This window comes from Sminthopsis crassicaudata, chromosome 1 (assembly GCF_048593235.1).
Source record: "Sminthopsis crassicaudata isolate SCR6 chromosome 1, ASM4859323v1, whole genome shotgun sequence".
Classification (NCBI taxonomy): Eukaryota; Metazoa; Chordata; class Mammalia; order Dasyuromorphia; family Dasyuridae; genus Sminthopsis; species Sminthopsis crassicaudata.
The window spans coordinates 381,624,882-381,643,649 of record NC_133617.1 but is presented as its reverse complement, the minus strand read 5'-3'; the positions used below and the strand labels follow the sequence as shown (position 1 = coordinate 381,643,649).

Genomic DNA, 18,768 nt, shown 5'->3' with positions numbered 1-18,768 from the left:
AAGTTACCCATGCATTTGCTTTGTGAATAAAAAGCTTTAATAAATAAATAAAAATAAATAAAGTTGTAGGATTTAGAAGTGAAAGAAATCTTAGAAATCAAGTTCAACATACTCATTTTATAAATGAAGAAACTAAGGTCAAAAAAGGTATCCTTCTCAGCCCTAAATCATATCAAATAGCGGCAAAGCCTAAATGTAAACTCAGATCTTCTCAATCTAAGTCTAGAACTCTTTCCACTAAACCACACTGCTTCATTACTAACATTTTCATCAGTCCTATGGAAGCTTCATAAATTATGATAAACATCTTTTCTAATTTTTAAAAATTTTTATTTTTTAATTTGTCAAAAATTCTTATTCAAGTCTTAACTTCATCTGTATGCCATATCATTTGCAAATTGCTATGACCTCACATAAAAGTGCCTATTTTTTAAAAATTTTAAATAAGTTATTCATTTCTGTGTTTATACAACACATGCATTTCTCTAAGTCCCCACAGTTGATTAGCACAAGACTGGCCAACCTTGAAATATAGCTGCAACTTCCTTCTGGAGGCAAAGAACTAGAAATTGGGGGGATGTCCATCAATTGAAGAATGTCTGAATAAAATGCTATGTACAATGATTCATGACAACTATGAAAGGATTTATGATAGAAAATGTTTTCCATACACAAAGAACTGATAATGTCTGAATGGAAATTTTAAGCATCTTTTTTTTTTCTTTTTGGTCTATGTTTTCTTTCACATGACTAATTATGGAAATACTTTGCATGATTACATATGTATAATCTATATTGATTACTTGCATTCTCAATGAGGGGAGTGATAGGAAGGGAGAAGGAAGAAAATCTGGAACTCAAAATTTTTTTACATGTGCTGGGGAAAAAAATACAGCTTCAGCAAATTGACATATCATTAATATGATCACTTTCACAAGTCAAAATAAGGTCTCATCATTTTATTAGAGAATCAAAAAATAAAATTCATGTTTGTCAACTTTAATACAATAAAGAAAATTTTAAAATAAAACCTTATTTTTCTGAACTTTCCAGTGATGTCATGGGGACTCAAAGAAATGTCTTTTTATTTGTAGCCAGTCATTCATCACTGAAGAAATTTGTCTTTTAATTTCTTTTGCTTCTGTAGATTATTGTTAACTAACTGCTTGATTGTGCAAAACAAATTAAAATGAATGGTCTATAACCATAACCATTCTTATTCTTATGTACAGAAACATTATTTCATTTTACTTTTTTAAAAATAGTCAAATTTCAATTACTTGGTACAAAGGCAGATATTCTGATTCTTACTAGATTCTCAATAACTTTCAGGTATTTTTAATGAAAATTTAATAAGAGCAATTAATGAATCTCACAATTGGTTAAGTTAATCTATTTCCAAAATGCAATAAGACTCACAATCACTGAAAAAAAATCAAAAAGTAGGTAACAGAATCGTTAAAGTGTCAAATCCACCAAGTTGAAAAAAAAAATTCTCTTATACTAACAGTTTAATAGCTTTCATATGGCTTTTCTATGATTTAAACTTATATCCTGCTAATAAATATTAAGATCTAGAATAGAGAAAATAAAATAGAAATATCAACTATAATTAAGCAATTTCCCAGTTATCTTTTATTCCAAAACACCCTTGCAAGAAAGGTTAAGAAATAAGGATTTACAATAATTTTTAAAAATATTTGTAGTAGGAACTGTTGTTTTTTTTAATAAGAAAAAAATGTCATCTGAAAAAGAGATAGCTATATCTAAAGGACACAAGTGATAATCTTGTATACTTACTTCCAATTCTAAGGAAAGATCCCAGAGACATATTTGTCCATCATGACATCCTGTTACAATTGTAGCCCCATCATCCATTAAAAGCACAGCTGAGATGCAATGTGTTGGTGCTTTACGGCCCCAAAGAACAATTGGTAGAACAAGGCTATTTCCTGCCATTTTGCTTTCACACCTGAAAAATTCATAAAGACAATTTTAAATATATTGTAAAAAAAAAAAAATTCCATCAGAACATCCCTACATATCTACGATTTCATGACAAAGTCCAGCTACATAATCACAGGATTTGAAAATCACCACTTTTGGGGCAGCTAGGTGGCACAGTGGATAGAGCACCAGCCTTGAAGTCAGGAGGACCTGAGCTCAAATCTGATCTCAGACACTTAACACTTCCTAGCTGTGTGACCCTGGGCAAGTCATTTAACCCCATTGCCTCTGCAAAAAAAAAAAAAAAAAAAAAAAAGGAAATCACCACTTTACCTTAGTAGCAAAATTTGGCCAAATGTTTATGCCTGTACAAACATAATTCTTCACACACAACTTTAGCCTTTGTTTTACTCAAACAATGACTAAACAAAAATCAACTCTCTTTAAATGATTATTACTCCCAAATCAATTGACTGATATTTTATATAAAAAGTCTAGACAAAGAAACATATAGGAGTCCTCTTAGCAGAAGGACATAATACTGTATATAATTGTCAAATGTTACACCTACATTTTTTCTTAAAAGTTTTTCTTTGTTACAAGGAACAATACAATGCAGGGAGAGACATGGGGGCAGGGAGTAAGGGGATGAAGGGTTGTTTTTTTTTTTTTTTTTCCTGCTTCATCTTCATGCAAGGTCAAAAGGCATCCAAAAATATATACTTTTTTAAAAATCAATTTTAAAAAGTATTTTGTTTGTTTCAATGCTTTGCTGATATCACTGTGTTCCCTAAAGGAGAAGCAAAAACATTTAGAAGAGTTTAAACTAACTGCCCACACATATAAAACCAAGTGGCTAAAAAACAACTTCTGCCGCTTGGCTAGAGGGAAGAGGGGGCAGGGGGAAGGGGAGGAAAGGAGACAAATTTGGAACACAAGGTTTTACAAAGGTAAATGCTGAAAACTATCTTTGCATGTATTTAAAAAGAATATCTGTTGTGTGATTTCTGATGTGTAGTTAGACCAACTGATTCATCAATGTATATATAAAGATTGAAAACAGAAAATGAGCACTAAGGGTGGGATGGGTTATCCTTGAAATTTGTGCAATGCTTTTAAAAACCTCAATATCCCCTCTGAAAATTCTTGTAATGAATAGGAGGAGAGGGGTACATTCAGTTCCTACTCCTTATCTATTCAGAGAATACCATAAGGATCAGAGCCTAAAACCTACTATTCCATCCAGAAAGCAAAAGCAGGAACACTTGCAGAGTTTCAGCCAGAAATTTAAGGAGGAGTCAGAGCCTGGGATCAACCATCTCATCCAAGGCTATGAAAGAGAAGAATCTGCAACTAACAGGATGTCAATTCATGACAGAAGAGGATATAAGCTGAACACCACCAGCATCCCTGCTTAGCTATGATACCTAGCACTACAGGAGTGACAAGAATACTTAGATCCCAGGCTCATGGCCCTCTCCATTACATCGCTGCTTCCTCAATAACCCAGACCAATAATGTGAAAGGCAACAGGGCCAAGAAGTCATTCTCAATCAGAATTGTTGGCCACCCTACTCCAGGATGTTCACTAAAAACAGAAAATGGCTTCTTCTTATTATTTTTAAATTAAAGCTTTTCATTTACAAAACATATGCCTGGGTAATTTTTCAACATTGACTCCTGCAAAACTTTCTGTTCCAAATTTTCCTATCCTTCCCCCCATTCCCTCTCCTAACTTGGCAGGTAATCCAATATATGTTAAAATGTATATTAAATTCAATATATGTACACATATTTATATAATTATCTTGCTGAATAAGAAAAATCAGGTAAAGAAGGGAAAAAAACCACAACCCTGATAAAGAAAATAAAATGCAAGCAAATATCAACAGAAAGAGTTATGGTCCAAACTCAGTTCCCACAGCCCTCTCTCTGGGTGTATATGGCTCTCTTCATCACCAAATAATTGGAACTGGTTTGAATCCATTAGAATTGATCATCATATAGTCTTATTGTTGCTGTATATAATGATCTCCTGTTTCTGCTCATTTCATTTATGTCTCTCCAGATCTCTCTGAAATCATCCTGTTGGTCATTTCTTACAGAATAATAATATTCCATAACATTCATATACAATAATTTATTCAGCCATTCTTCAAATGATGGGCATCCACTCAGTTTCCAGTTTCTTGCCACTACAAAAAGGGCAGCCACAAACATTTTTGCACTTGTGGGTTCCTTTCCCTCCTTTAAGATCTCTTTGGGATATGAGCCCAGTAGAAACACTGCTGGGTCAAAGGGTATGCACAGTTTGATAACTTTTTGAGCATAATTCCAAATTGCTCTTCAAAATGGTTGAATTTGTTCACAGTTCCATCAACAATAGAATGGCTTCTTATAGGCCCTCCAGTCACCCTGGGTTCAACACTGAAGGATCCTAGGGAAAATTCTTGCAACTGGATAGCCAACACAAATTCAAAACAAAAAGCAAATGAAAATTTTGTCTGTCATCTTTAGCAGAAAACTTAAAACATAAATTAAGAGAAAATCTATAATACAACAAAAAAATACATTGCTTATTAACAGAATCTTAAAGTATATCTATAGGTATATCTATAGGCTGCAAACAAAGGAATATATAAAGAAAAATTGACAAAGAGGCAAAAGTTTGAATACTGAGATAATCTATTAGAAAAGGCAAAAAGAAAAGGCGTTTTTAAATTAAATAAGCAATGTAACAAGAAAAAAAATAACAGAAAAATAAGCAAAAAAAATTAATAAAATAGCAAGATGTAAAGGAAACACACAAAAATCAAGTTTTCTGCATACTACTAAAACCCAGCAGCATTAGATAGAAAAAGAAATTTCATTCAAAATACATACAAACTGTATAAAGTTTAAAAATGAAAATGAAAGAAAATGGAAAATAATGATTTTTTTAATGTTATAAGAATTTTCTCCAACAAGGACACAGTGGTACTAACATATTTGGATCCTAACATTGCAGTACCAAATGTGTTTATATAAAGGAGAAAAATGTCAATTAAAAGCTTAAAAAAGAAAAGGAATGGAGACTGGTTTAGCTTTGGAAATTGCTAAACTTCATAATTGGCCCCAAGCTTCTAAAATACAGCTTTTTAATAGAAACATTCTATCCATATTGCTAGATGGCAATACAATATGTAAAACAACAGTCTTAAAAGAATTTAAAATGAATATCATATGGGCAGCAATGTTGGGATGTACAGTTGTTATAAGTTGATCACAACATATAACCAATGAGGAACTCTGATGAAGAAGAGAAATAAAAGATGCCATTAATAAAATATATGAGAAGTGCAGAAAAGGGCTAGTCACAAGACAAGTGATGAGAGAGGTGGACAGCAAGAGTGAATCTTTGGCACTCTCATATCAGGAGAAAATGAGCAAAGTCTCTAACATGCTATAAGAGCAATGGACAAGAATGAGTAGGCATAGAAGAATTGTGATCTACAACAATGCAGGGAACTTATGAATCAATGAGATCACAGATTACATTAGAGTATACACACACACACATACACACAAAATACATACATATATATATATATATATATAGTACTTATGTGAACACAACTAAAATCACTCTTTACAGAAGAAAAGTTTAAACTGAAGGGACATGAACTGTTCATGGTATATTTCAATCTCAATTAATTTACATATTTAATGTTACAGCAAACTCTCAAGGGATTTTTTTATAAAACTAGTTTAAAACAATAATTTATCTATAGGAACAAAAGGTTAAGAATCTCAAAGGATTTTTAAAAATAGGAATAAAAGAAACCTTACGCTACTAAACCTCAAACAATACCAAAAAGCAATAATTACCTAAATTATTTGGAACTTATTTTAAAAGTTTTTTTTAATGAATCATACTATAAAAAACAAGACCTACTAGCAATCAAATATTGTAGTATAGTCTTTGAAAAATCTTAGGATATGAGCTCTTGATAAGAGCTTCCAAATAAAGAAAATCTTCTGGGTCAACTGAAAAAGAAAGACAAGGCAGCCTCATACACCTTAAGCAGGAAATTTAGCCATTGAATGGGGGAGTCATATCACTAAAAGCATACATTTCAAAGCAGATGATGTATGCTTTGATAAAGTGGAATTTGTTTATCTGGAATTGCCTACTCTAGTAATATCACAGATCCAGTCCAAAAAAAAAAAAGATAAAAAAATGAAAACACCTCAAAATGTTAAGTAATTTGATAGATATTATGTTCAGAACAATTTCTTCCAGCATACACCAAGTGCCAAGAGGATGCACTGTTTAAATATATAGGATTACATCATTTTTAAAAAATTAAGGATCAAGAAAGGCAGTACTTAATAAAACCATAGCAAAAGGATGATTAAATGATATAGAAGAATGATCTTAAAAATGAAAGATAATTTCAATTACATAAAATTAAAAAACTTTTGCATGGACAGAAATCTTTTAATTAGGAAAAATCCTAGCATAAAATATCTCTGATTAAACAAATATTCCAAAAATATCAGATATAGTGATATAGTATAGGAATAAAAACTATTCCCAAAGAGATAAGTATTCAAAGGATTAAGAAAAACATTTTATTTCATAAAATTACAGATTACATACAAATAAAACTAATGAACTTAAAAATTAGAAGGGAAACAATTTCTCTACAATAAGTTTCACCAATAAAATGTTCGTATTCTAAATATATAAGGAACTTATTTGCTTATAAGAACAAAAACCATTCTCCGTGTGATAAATGGTCAAAGTATATGATCAAGCAGTTCTCAAAGAAAGAAATCCAAGCTATCAACAGTCATATGAAAAAATGCTGTTAAGTCATTAATAATTACAATAATGTAATGAATCATACTCAGCAGAAAAGCAAACACGATTAAAAAAAGGAAAGTAATAAGTGTTCTTTTGCATGAAAATAAGCATACTAATGCACTACTGGCAGAAACACTGGCTAGACTGGTTCTAGACATTATATAAAGCAAATCAAAACTATATCAAAAATATCTAAACAGTTCATATGCATACTTTGACACAGAGATACCACTACTAGGCCTATGTTCCCAAAGAGATCAAAAATGGAAAAAAGGCATATGTACAAAAATATTTATAGCAACTTAAAACTTAGGGGATGCCCATCAATTGGCAGATGACTGAATAAGTTATAGGATATAAAAATAACAAAATACTATTTTACCATAAGAAATTGTCATCAATCAACGTCTGCTTATTAAGTACCTATCATATGCCAGACACTATACTAGGCCACAGGGATTCAAATACAATGAAAAAAATCTCAGAGTCCTTATTCAAAATGGCTTACATCATAATGGGAGAGACACTAAGGTCATATAAAAATACATGCAGTGATTTCACATGTATAATTGATATCAAATTGTTTGCTTTTTCAAGGAGGGAAGAGGGACACAAGGGAGAGAGAGAATTTGAAATTCAAAAATTTTTTCCAATGATGATCAAAAAAAATTTTTACATATAATTGGGAAATATTTAATAAAATAAAAATGCATCAAAAATAAAAAGTATATATAGCATAAAAAAGTTAATATAAACATGTATACAAAAAAATATAGAAATTAAATGTATGTTGCTAACAGCTAAAACTGGAAGGAAGAGGGAAATCAAGAAAGTCTTCATCCAGATGATAGTACCTAAAGTACATCTCAAATAAAGACAGGAACTCTATGGAAGTAGGAGAGAATGCATTTCAAGTACATGGGTGATCAGTCAAAAACACTGAGGCAGGAAATGTACTATTATGAATCGGGAATAAAGAGTAGACTAAGTTAGCTATAATATAGAATGAAGAGTGAAAGGAGAGGAAATGAAAAAGTACAGACACATGTTTTAGGAGACTAGAAAAGAAAAGGATGAGAGATATAGGAATATAACTAGCAGGGAAGGTAGAATTGATTGAAGAGTTTTAAGAAGAAAAGAGGAAAGATCTAGTAGTGTTTACAAGCAGCAAGGAGATAGTGAAGATCTCAAAGACTGTATGGATGACAGTGAAGGCAATTTGTTGGGGAGGAAAAAAGTGGTGAAAGATTAACTTTATAGAGAGCCTTGGCAAGAAAAAAGGCCAACTCATTTATCAGAGACTGGAAAAGAAAAGAAGATCGTGAAAGATAATGTCAAATGAATATGAGATACATACAGGAGGACATTTCTCAGTGAATATGAGATACACAGAGGAGGAAACAGACTGAGAGGAAGGAATGCTATGGGAGTCATAAAAAGAGGTCAGACCACTTTCAATGGTTATTTTAGTAATTAGAATAGTGAATCAATAAGAAAGAAATAAAAGAATTGATTGGTGGCACTAGCAGACTAGTTGACATTAGATAATACAAAATTTATTTAATTTATGAAATTTATTGAAAATTTATGAAATCAATCAATGGAAGAGTATACAGCAGTACACTAACAAGAGTGAAAGAGGTGGGGAGAGTGGAAATAATACAGGGTTGGAATTGGGGAAATTTTAACTATTCTCACAGGATAAGCGGAGCAAGGAATTTCAAAATAAACAATAAGATGGAGTTGAAATGGTTCACCATGGGATGGAGAAAGAAAGGAGACTATGGCCAGTGAATGGGGTAACAGCCTGGGAAAATATTAAAGTATGAAAGGATTCAGGATCATAGTAAAAATGAAAAACAGTAAGTTTTTATATTAAAGTATAAGAAATTAATTTTATATTAGCTAGATAATTAGGAAAACACCTTTTTTTTTTCTATATCCAGAAAGCTAAAAATTAGGCTAACATTGTGAATCTTCTTTCATTTCAATAACATTTTAAAAGAAAAAAATATTCTAGAGTCCAAAACAAAGAAATTCAAATGGAGTATAAAATAATGAAGAAAAATTTAATCATCAAAGGTAAAACATTTTTTAAAAACATATAAACTATTCCATTTAAATTCATTATATATTTCAGTGCTCATAATGTATGAGAACTATATCCTTGAGCCCTGTAAGAAATTCTATTTAAGACTAGTTGATCAGTGGCATAGGTTAGGTTCACAGGACAAGATAGTGAATAAAAATAGCAATCTAATCTTTGACAAACCCAAAGATCCCAAATTTTGGGATAAGAATTCATTATTTGACAAAAACTGCTGGGAAAACTGGAAATTAGTATGGCAGAAACTAGGCATGGACCCACATTTAACACCACATACTAAGATTAGATCAAAATGGGTCCAAGATTTAGGCATAAAGAACGAAATCATAAATAAATTGGAGGAACATGGGATGGTTTACCTCTCAGACTTGTGGAGGAGGAAGGAGTTTGTGTCCAAGGGAGAACTAGAGACCATTATTGATCACAAAATAGAACATTTTGATTACACCAAATTAAAAAGTTTCTGCACAGAAACTAGGCATGGACCCACATTTAACACCACATACTAAGATTAGATCAAAATGGGTCCAAGATTTAGGCATAAAGAACGAAATCATAAATAAATTGGAGGAACATGGGATGGTTTACCTCTCAGACTTGTGGAGGAGGAAGGAGTTTGTGTCCAAGGGAGAACTAGAGACCATTATTGATCACAAAATAGAACATTTTGATTACACCAAATTAAAAAGTTTCTGCACAAACAAAACTAATGCAAACAAGATTAGAAGGGAAGTAACAAATTGGGAAAACATTTTTACAGTTCAAGGTTCTGATAAAGGCCTCATCTCCAAAATATACAGAGAATTGACTTTAATTTATAAGAAATCAAGCCATTCTCCAATTGATAAATGGTCAAAGGATATGAACAGACAATTTTCAGATGATGAAATTAAAACTATTTCCACTCACATGAAAGAGTGTTCCAAATCATTATTGATCAGAGAAATGCAAATTAAGACAACTCTGAGATATCATTACACACCTGTCAGATTGGCTAAGCTAACAGGAACTAATAATGATGAATGTTGGAGAGACTGTGGAAAAACTGGGACACTGATGCATTGTTGGTAGAGTTGTGAAAGAATCCAACCATACTGGAGAGCAATCTGGAATTATGCCCAAAAAGTTATCAAAATGTGCATACCCTTTGACCCAGCCATACTACTACTGGGCTTATACCCCAAGGAACTACTAGAGAAGGGAAAGGGTCCTGTATGTGCCAAAATGTTTGTGGCAGCCCTTTTCATAGTGGCTAGAAGCTGGAAGATGAATGGATGTCCATCCATTGGAGAATGGTTGGGTAAACTATGGTATATGAATGTTATGGAATATTATTGTTCTATAAGAAATGACCAACAGGAGAAATACAGAGAGGCTTGGAGAGACTCACATCAACTGATGCTGAGTGAAACGAACAGAACCAGAAGATCATTATATACTTCAACAATGATACTGTACGAAGATGTATGCTGATGGAAGTGGATTTCTTCAACATAGAGAAGAGCTAATCCAATTCCAATTGATTAATGATGGACAGAAACAGCTACATCCAGAAAAGGAACACTGGGAAATGAATGTAAACTGTTATTTTTACCTTCTGAATCCAATTCTTCCTGTGCAACAAAAAATTCGGTTCTACACACATATATTGTATCTAAATTATACTGTAATATATTTAACATATGTAAGACTGCTTGCCATCTGGGGGAGGGGGTTGGGGGAGGAAGGGAAAAAATCTGAATAGAAGTAAGTGCAAGGGATAATGTTGTAAAAAATTACCCATGCATATGTACTGTCAAAAAATGTTATAATTATAAAATAAAATTAAAAATTAAAAAAAAAAAAAGTTTCTGCACAAACAAAACTAATGCAAACAAGATTAGAAGGGAAGTAACAAATTGGGAAAACATTTTTACAGTTCAAGGTTCTGATAAAGGCCTCATCTCCAAAATATACAGAGAAATGACTTTAATTTATAAGAAATCAAGCCATTCTCCAATTGATAAATGGTCAAAGGATATGAACAGACAATTTTCAGATGATGAAATTAAAACTATTTCCACTCATATGAAAGAGTGTTCCAAATCACTATTGATCAGAGAAATGCAAATTAAGACAACTCTGAGGTATCATTACACACCTGTCAGATTGGCTAAGATGACAGGAACAAATAACGATGAATGTTGGAGGGGCTGTGGGAAAACTGGGACACTGATGCATTGTTGGTGGAGTTGTGAAAGAATCCAACCATTCTGGAGAGCAATCTGGAATTATGCCCAAAAAGTTATCAAAATGTGCATACCCTTTGACCCAGCCATACTACTACTGGGCTTATACCCCAAGGAACTACTAGAGAAGGGAAAGGGTCCTGTATGTGCCAAAATGTTTGTGGCAGCCCTTTTCATAGTGGCTAGAAGCTGGAAGATGAATGGATGTCCATCCATTGGAGAATGGTTGGGTAAACTATGGTATATGAATGTTATGGAATATTATTGTTCTATAAGAAATGACCAACAGGAGAAATACAGAGAGGCTTGGAGAGACTTACATCAACTGATGCTGAGTGAAACGAGCAGAACCAGAAGATCATTATACACTTCAACAATGATACTGTACGAGGATGTATGCTGATGGAAGTGGATTTCTTCAACATAGAGAAGAACTAATCCAATTCCAATTGATTAATGATGGACAGAACCAGCTACATCCAGAAAAGGAACACTGGGAAATGAATGTAAACTGTTATTTTTACCTTCTGAATCCAATTCTTCCTGTGCAACAAAAAATTCGGTTCTACACACATATATTGTATCTAAATTATACTGTAATATATTTAACATATATAAGACTGCTTGCCATCTGGGGGAGGGGGTTGGGGGAGGAAGGGAAAAAATCTGAATAGAAGTAAGTGCAAGGGATAATGTTGTAAAAAATTACCCATGCATATGTACTGTCAAAAAATGTTATAATTATAAAATAAAATTAAAAATTAAAAAAAAAAAAAAAGAAAAATTCGGAACAGATATGAGTGCAAGGAATAATGTTGTAAAAAAAATTATCTATGCATATGTACTGTCAAAAAATGTTATAATTATAAAATTAATAAAAAATAAATTAAAAAAATAAAAAATAAAAAAAAAGAAATTCTATTTAACAAAATTGAAGTTACTATCAAAAATGTATTATAGTAATACTTGTTAAAAAAAAAAAGAAAGAAGAAGAAGAAGAAGAAGAAGAAGAAGAAGAAGAAGAAGAAGAAGAAGAAGAAGAAGAAGAAGAAGAAGACTAAACAGTACTTATAGTTAAGGACAGAATTTATTTCTGATTGTAGAATACAGTGAACATGTTTTTATTTTTTATCTTATTTGGGCATTAAGAGAGATCAAAAAGTTATCCCTGACTACATTAATCAATCAAAAAACATTTCCTCTATCAAAACTCCAAATACATTTCTCTGCCATGAATAAGTGAATTCTATTTTAAACTGAGTACTTATTCACTGTAGACTTTTTTTCCTATTCATTTTTTTTCCTTTCATTTCCTATGATGATCTGGCCTTTAAAGCCAGATAAGGAAAGGACTGCCATAGACAGAGGAAACAAAGAAGTAATAAATGTTGGTAGGATAGGTAGTATAAAAGAATAATGAAATAAATGAGAAATCAGATTTTAAGCTTCCAGTTGCAAACATTTTTTCTCACTCTGAAATTAATTAAATTCTCTTTGATCCCTAAATCTCCAGTCTCTGACTTGTTTTGTTTGATTCCAGTCATTCATAAATTAGAGGTTGGTTCCAATCCAGTTGATGCTAGATATATTTATGTGCAATTGTTGTCTCCCTCAATATAAGTTCTATCCTAGCAAAAATCATTTCATTCTTTGTACTTGTATTCAGAAAGCTTATTTTAGCACAGTATCTAGCACGAGTGCTCAATAAACATTTGTTTATTGATTGACAAATAAATTTGTTAGCATCAATGCCAAGTACAACACAAAGATAGTTAAAATCTGCATTACCTAAGTCTGAAATGTTACAATTTATGGTAAACTAACCAGGAATTTCACAATTAAACATTTTATATACCTTCCTTTCAGAAACAAGATATAGAATCTCAAAATCAGAAGCTTATAGGTTATTTATTGCAACTATACAATAATTTCTTTTATAATTACAGACAAAATAGCCATCTAGTCTTTGCCTAAATATTTCACTTACAATGCTTACTACTTCATAGGGCATTTAATTATGCTACTACAAAGTACTAATTATTAAAAGCACCTTCTTTTTATTGAGCCCCAATTCCAGGCAATGATTTCAGTACTGATCTCTCAAAGTATATATAACAAATGTACTTCTTTTATATAACTTCATATATTTGAAGATCAATGTATGAGTTAGAAGTGAAAAAATGTTAGACACTGAACTAGTCCAGTTCCTTCCCACATTTTAATAAGGAAATTGGGAATTAACAAGATTAATTGACTGGTTCAAGGTCACAGAGAGAATAGGTATTATTCTCCAGTAAGTACCTGCCGGTACCTGCCAGTACAGCAACATTATCTCTCAAGACTTCTCTTCTCCAGTCTAAATAACACCAAATCCTTCACATCTTCCTTGATGAAATGTTTTCAATCCCCTTCAACATCCGACTGCCTTCCTCTGAATGTGCTTGTTAGCATCCTTCCTAATATGAATCCAAAATTGAACCAAATATATTCTGTACTGGTCTTACCAGTACAGCAGAAGTTCTGGGCAAATTATTTCCATTAATTATACTACCACTAACTCTTTAGCACACATAAAACTTTGGCCTTACTGAGATTCATTGAGTCTGTCAATATATCTAAGAATTATTTATATCATTTGCTGTTAGGTATTATCTTCTCATTCTTAAAAACAAACAAGAGATCTAGATCACAAAAGATAAAATAGATTATTTCCAATTACATAAAATTTTTAAAGTTCTATACAAATAAAATCAATACACCTAGAAAAAAATTAGAACATGTTGATTGATAAAAAAATTTTTATGTGAAATCTCTAATAAAGGTCTGATATCTAAAATATACAAGTAACACAAATATTTCAAAATAAGAGCCAGTTAAGTGAGTATTCCAAAGATGGAAATAAGCAATTTTCAAAAAAGGAAGAGAGAAAGAAAGAGATATAGAAAGAAAGAAAAAGAGAAAGAAGGAAGGAAGAATGAAAGAAAGAAAGAAGCAGAAGGAAAGAAAAAGAGAGAGAGAAGGAAGGAGGGAAGGAGGGAGGAAGGGAGGGAGGGAAGGAAGAAGGGAAGGAATAAAGGAAGGAAGGAATAAAGGAAGGAAGGAAAGAAGGAAGGAAGGAAGGAGGGAGGGAGGTGAAGAAGAGAGGGAAGAAAGAAAGGAGGGAGGGAAAGAAGAAAAGAAGGAAAGGGAGAGAAGGAAAGAAGGGGGAGGGAAAGAAGGAGGAGGAAGGGAAGGAAGGGAGGGAGGGAGAGAAGGAAAGAAGGGAGGGAGATAAGGAAAGAAGGAGGGAGGGAGGAAGGAAGGAAGGAAGGGAGAGAGAGAAGAAGGGAGGGAGGAAGGGAAGGAGAGGAGGGAGGGAGGGAAGAAAGAAGAGAGGTAGGGAAGAAAGAAGGGAGGGAGGGAAGGAAGGGAGGGAAGGAGAGAAGGAAAGAAGGAGGGAGGGAGGGAAGAAAGGAGGGAGAGGAAAAAAGGAAGGGAGGGGGAGAAAGGAAGGGAGGGGGGAGAAAGGAAGGGAGGGAGGGAGAAAGAGAGGGGAAGAAGGGAGAAAAAGAGGGGAGGGAGGGAGGGAGGAAGGAGAGGAGAAAGGAAGGAAAAGAGGGAAGGAGGGGGGAGGGAGGGAGGCAGAGAGGGAGAGAGGGAGGGAGAGAAAGAAAGAAAAGCCATAAAGAACTAAAGAAAAGTATAAGGATGTGATTTTACTGGTACACAAAATTCCCAGGTGAGAAAAATCCCTTTATCAATGCAGGTAAGCCTAAAGTCTACAACCCAGCTTCCTAATTAGTGAGTCATAACCCCATATAGAGTCTCATAACAGAATGTGGTAACTGTGAAATTATGTTTCCTTATCGGTAAATATTTCATTTGTATACCTATTATATGTATATAATACACACACACACACACACACACACACACATATTTATACCTAGGGTAATATAAAAATTTCTTAGATAAAAAGAGGTCATGAGTAGAAAAAGTGTAAGAAGTCCAGTTCTACAACTTGTAGTGAAATTTCAAGAATTGTCTACAGCAGTAATGTCAACTCAAATAGAAAAGGAGTTCAGCAAACAGCACCTAAGGATTGTTATGGGCCACATATGACTTAGAAAACCAGATGTATGTGTATATTTTTTTTAATTAATCCATCAACACATTAAAATCTACTAGGCTTGTGAAATGCATGTCTGACATCTTTGATCCAGAGTAGGGCTTCTTAAAGGTTTTTTTGTTTGTTTGTTTTTAAGCCAACTCCAGCTATATAGATATACAAATAAAACATTTACTGATAATAAATTATAATTTTGCAACCCATTCAGTTATAAGACCCCACAAGGGACTGCAACTTAAGAAACTTTGGCCTAGAGAACTGAAAAGTTCCATGACTTGCCCAAGATTATACAGCCAGTATGTTGTCAGAGGAGGGACTCGAATCCAAGTCTTCCAGGTTTCAAGACCAGATTTCTAATCACTACCTCATAGATATCACCAATAAGATGAATAAAAATTAAAACAATTCTGAGATTTCAGTTTCTATCTATCTAGGACTAATAAGGATGACAATGAAAATCTAACTTGAAAAATCTACTAAAAGATTAAAGACAGGCACACTAATGCATTATTGGGAATAATAAAATGAGTTAATCATCTAGAAAATTATCCAGATTTTTATTTGAAGTCATCAAATTAAATTTGGGCTAGTGATGCCACTGGCATCCGCAAACACAAACTAGAGATAGAGAAAAAGTCCTATATATTAAAAAACAAAACCAAAAAATCTTGGGGCAGTATTTTTTGTGGTAGCAAGAACCAGAAAAGAAATGAGTCCATAATGTGGGAAATGGTTGAACAAATTGTGATTCATGAACATAATGAAATACTAAGTTATAAGAAACAACAAGTAATTTAAGAAATCTAACAAGTGTAACATGAAGGGATGCAAAGTGAAGTAAACAGAAACAAAAGAACAATTTACATAATGATCCCCAATTCTATAAAGGAAAACAATTCTGAAAACCATCAGAACTCTAATTAATATAATAACCAATTCTGACTTCAAAAGACTAATGGTAGTGTTCTCCATTTCTTCTGGCAGAGCAGTAGCACAACAAAAGTGAGCATAAGATTGTCAAATATGCCCAATGTTTTCATCTCTTTTGCTTATCTATACTCGGGGCTAGAAAAGAATTTTACTGGCAAGAGACAATGAGTGTTTGGGGTTTTTTAAAGCATCAATAAAACAAAATAAATAGTTGGATTTCTGCATGTGTGAGTTCGGAGCTTTACCCAGATCTTTATTTGATTTATTTTGTTTTTAATTGTCCTTGTTACCCAGGTCTCCTCAATCCTTAAAATTACTTCACTGACCCTACCAACCAACTTTTGCTCTATCTCTACCCTTCTAGAAAAGGTACTCTTTCTTCACTGCTTTTACATCCTAATCAACTGTATTTAACCCTCTAAAATTTGCTTTCCACTTCTACCACTTTCCTGAAACTATGCTTTCCAAGGTCTACAATGGTTTTACAGTTGCAAAAATCCAAGGGTCATTTTGCTGCAACCGGACCTGCCACAGATTTGTCAAAAACCCTTCCCTCTGTTTAAATAGCTTGCCTCATTTGGGCTTCCCTGATACTTCTCTCTCCTGGTTCTCTTCCTACTATTCTAACAGCTCCTTTTCGGAAACTACATTATGGTCAGTCCCTGGAACATGTATCCACAAGGGTTCTCTCCCCTTTGACATCTTGTCTTCTATTCTCACTTGACAACCTTAGCTCCCATAGTTTAGTTTAACACATCTACAAAGAATGAATGCATCACAAATTTGACATATTAAGCTTTGATTTTTCTCCTGAACTACTGCTGCCACAATTATTTCATATAGTTCTAAAATCAGGATTATACTAACAAGGGAAAAAAAATTAAAAGAATTAAGCATAAGCAGAAAGGGAAAAAAAAGTAAGGCTGTTTGTTGGCAAGAACATAATTTATGTAAAGAACCCCAAACATTCAACTAAAGCTTCAGTAAATAACAAGAAACAAAGCATTACATATTTCTTTATATTACCAACAAAATCTAGTAGGAAGAGATAAAAAAGAAATAATATTCAAAATAAAATAAATGTAAAAATATTTGAATATACAGTACCAAAACATACATTGAGCTTAAATATTTAACTACAACACCCTCTTTATAAAATGTAAGACAGAGTAAAATAATTGGAATGACATTAATAACTCATAGTTGGAAAATATCAGTATGATAAAAATGACACTACCTAAATTAATATACAGATTCTTTGTCATGCCAATCTAAAAGATTACAGAACTAAATAGTAAAATTCACCTAGAAGAACAAAAAGATATATATTTTTAAAATAATAAAATGCAAATTAGCCTGGCCTTCAGAATTCTCATACAGACTGATTTCAATTCTACCTATCCAGCCTTCCTCCCCTACAAAGTTGCAGTTTATCACAGCTACAGCTGACTTCAAGCTTTTTTCTCAGTGTCCAGAATGTGCTTCTTCATCATCTCCACCAGCTGAAAAAACAGGAAAGGCAGGAAGGAACAAGGTTGTAAAGATTTTTTTGTATTATTTCTTGAAGGTATAAAGAATCCAATATAATTTATTGAATGGGGACTACTGAGGGATTGAATTTGATCAGAGTTGTGCTTTAAAAAGATCAATTTGACAATTGAATGTACTAGAGGGGTAAGATACTGATGCAAGGAGACTAACCAGTAGGCAACTGCAACAGTCCACATAAGAAGTGATGGAGTCTTATTTGAGGATGATGGCAGTGTCAGAAGAGAAAAGGTGACATATATTAGAGGTGCTACAAATTTAGATTCAACAGGAGGGGGAAGGAGGATAATAAGAGGGGATGATCCCAGAAGATAAGTTGAAGATAATATCCTAAAATACATCTAGGGCAACTAAGGGAAAGCAAAAGCAACAAATATTTGTTTCGTATCTATTATGTAGCAGGCTCTGTATACTAAGTTCTCTACAAATATTATCTCATTTGATCTGGGAAGATGGTGGTGTCTATAACAGAGAAGGAAGGAAAAAGAGAAAGCTGGGTAGGGGGGAAGAAAATAATTAGTTCAGCTTTGAACAGAGAAGTTACTTTCCAATTTTCTCCCTGACCCTAATCAATTCTCTATAAAAATGACAAATAAATGTTGCTAAAACACTTTTTCATATTAAAAACAGAGCATATTTAAAATCCCAAATTTTAAGTATATCAAAAAGTATAAACTAGGATTTCTATGTGCATGTATATAGATATTTTGTAAAGATAAATTTGTACCGAATGACAGATCTTCCCAAACAATGGTACAACTGAATTTATATATGATATCAGAGCAAGGGAAAGGAATGAATAAAAATGTGAGCAAGGCAGAGGTGACCTATTTTTTCCCAATAATAAATCACAGGATCAAAAATCTTTGTCTATTAAAGGGCATACAAATGTAATTATTTGTTAATTATATTATGCTTCAATTACAATAATTAGTTGATCTGTTCCAGTGAACATTCAGTAAAGCAAGTATTTTTAAGCACCCTGTCTCTGGCAATGTGAAGACAAAAACAAAATAGTACTTGTCCTCAAAGTACTTTTATTCTACTGAGA

At 32.9% G+C, this 18,768-nt stretch overlaps 1 protein-coding gene across 3 annotated transcripts in view; it reads right to left on the bottom strand.

Moving 5' to 3' along the window:
* The window catches only part of WDR7 (WD repeat domain 7), a 472,816-nt gene that overhangs the window by 444,803 nt on the left and 9,245 nt on the right, over positions 1–18,768 (bottom strand). For all 3 annotated transcript variants that reach the window (XM_074279428.1, XM_074279427.1, XM_074279429.1), the window contains exon 2: positions 1,801–1,972. In XM_074279428.1, coding sequence (XP_074135529.1) covers positions 1,801–1,959 — 159 coding nt within the window. In that variant the 5' untranslated portion in view covers positions 1,960–1,972. The remainder of the gene's footprint in view (positions 1–1,800; positions 1,973–18,768) is intronic.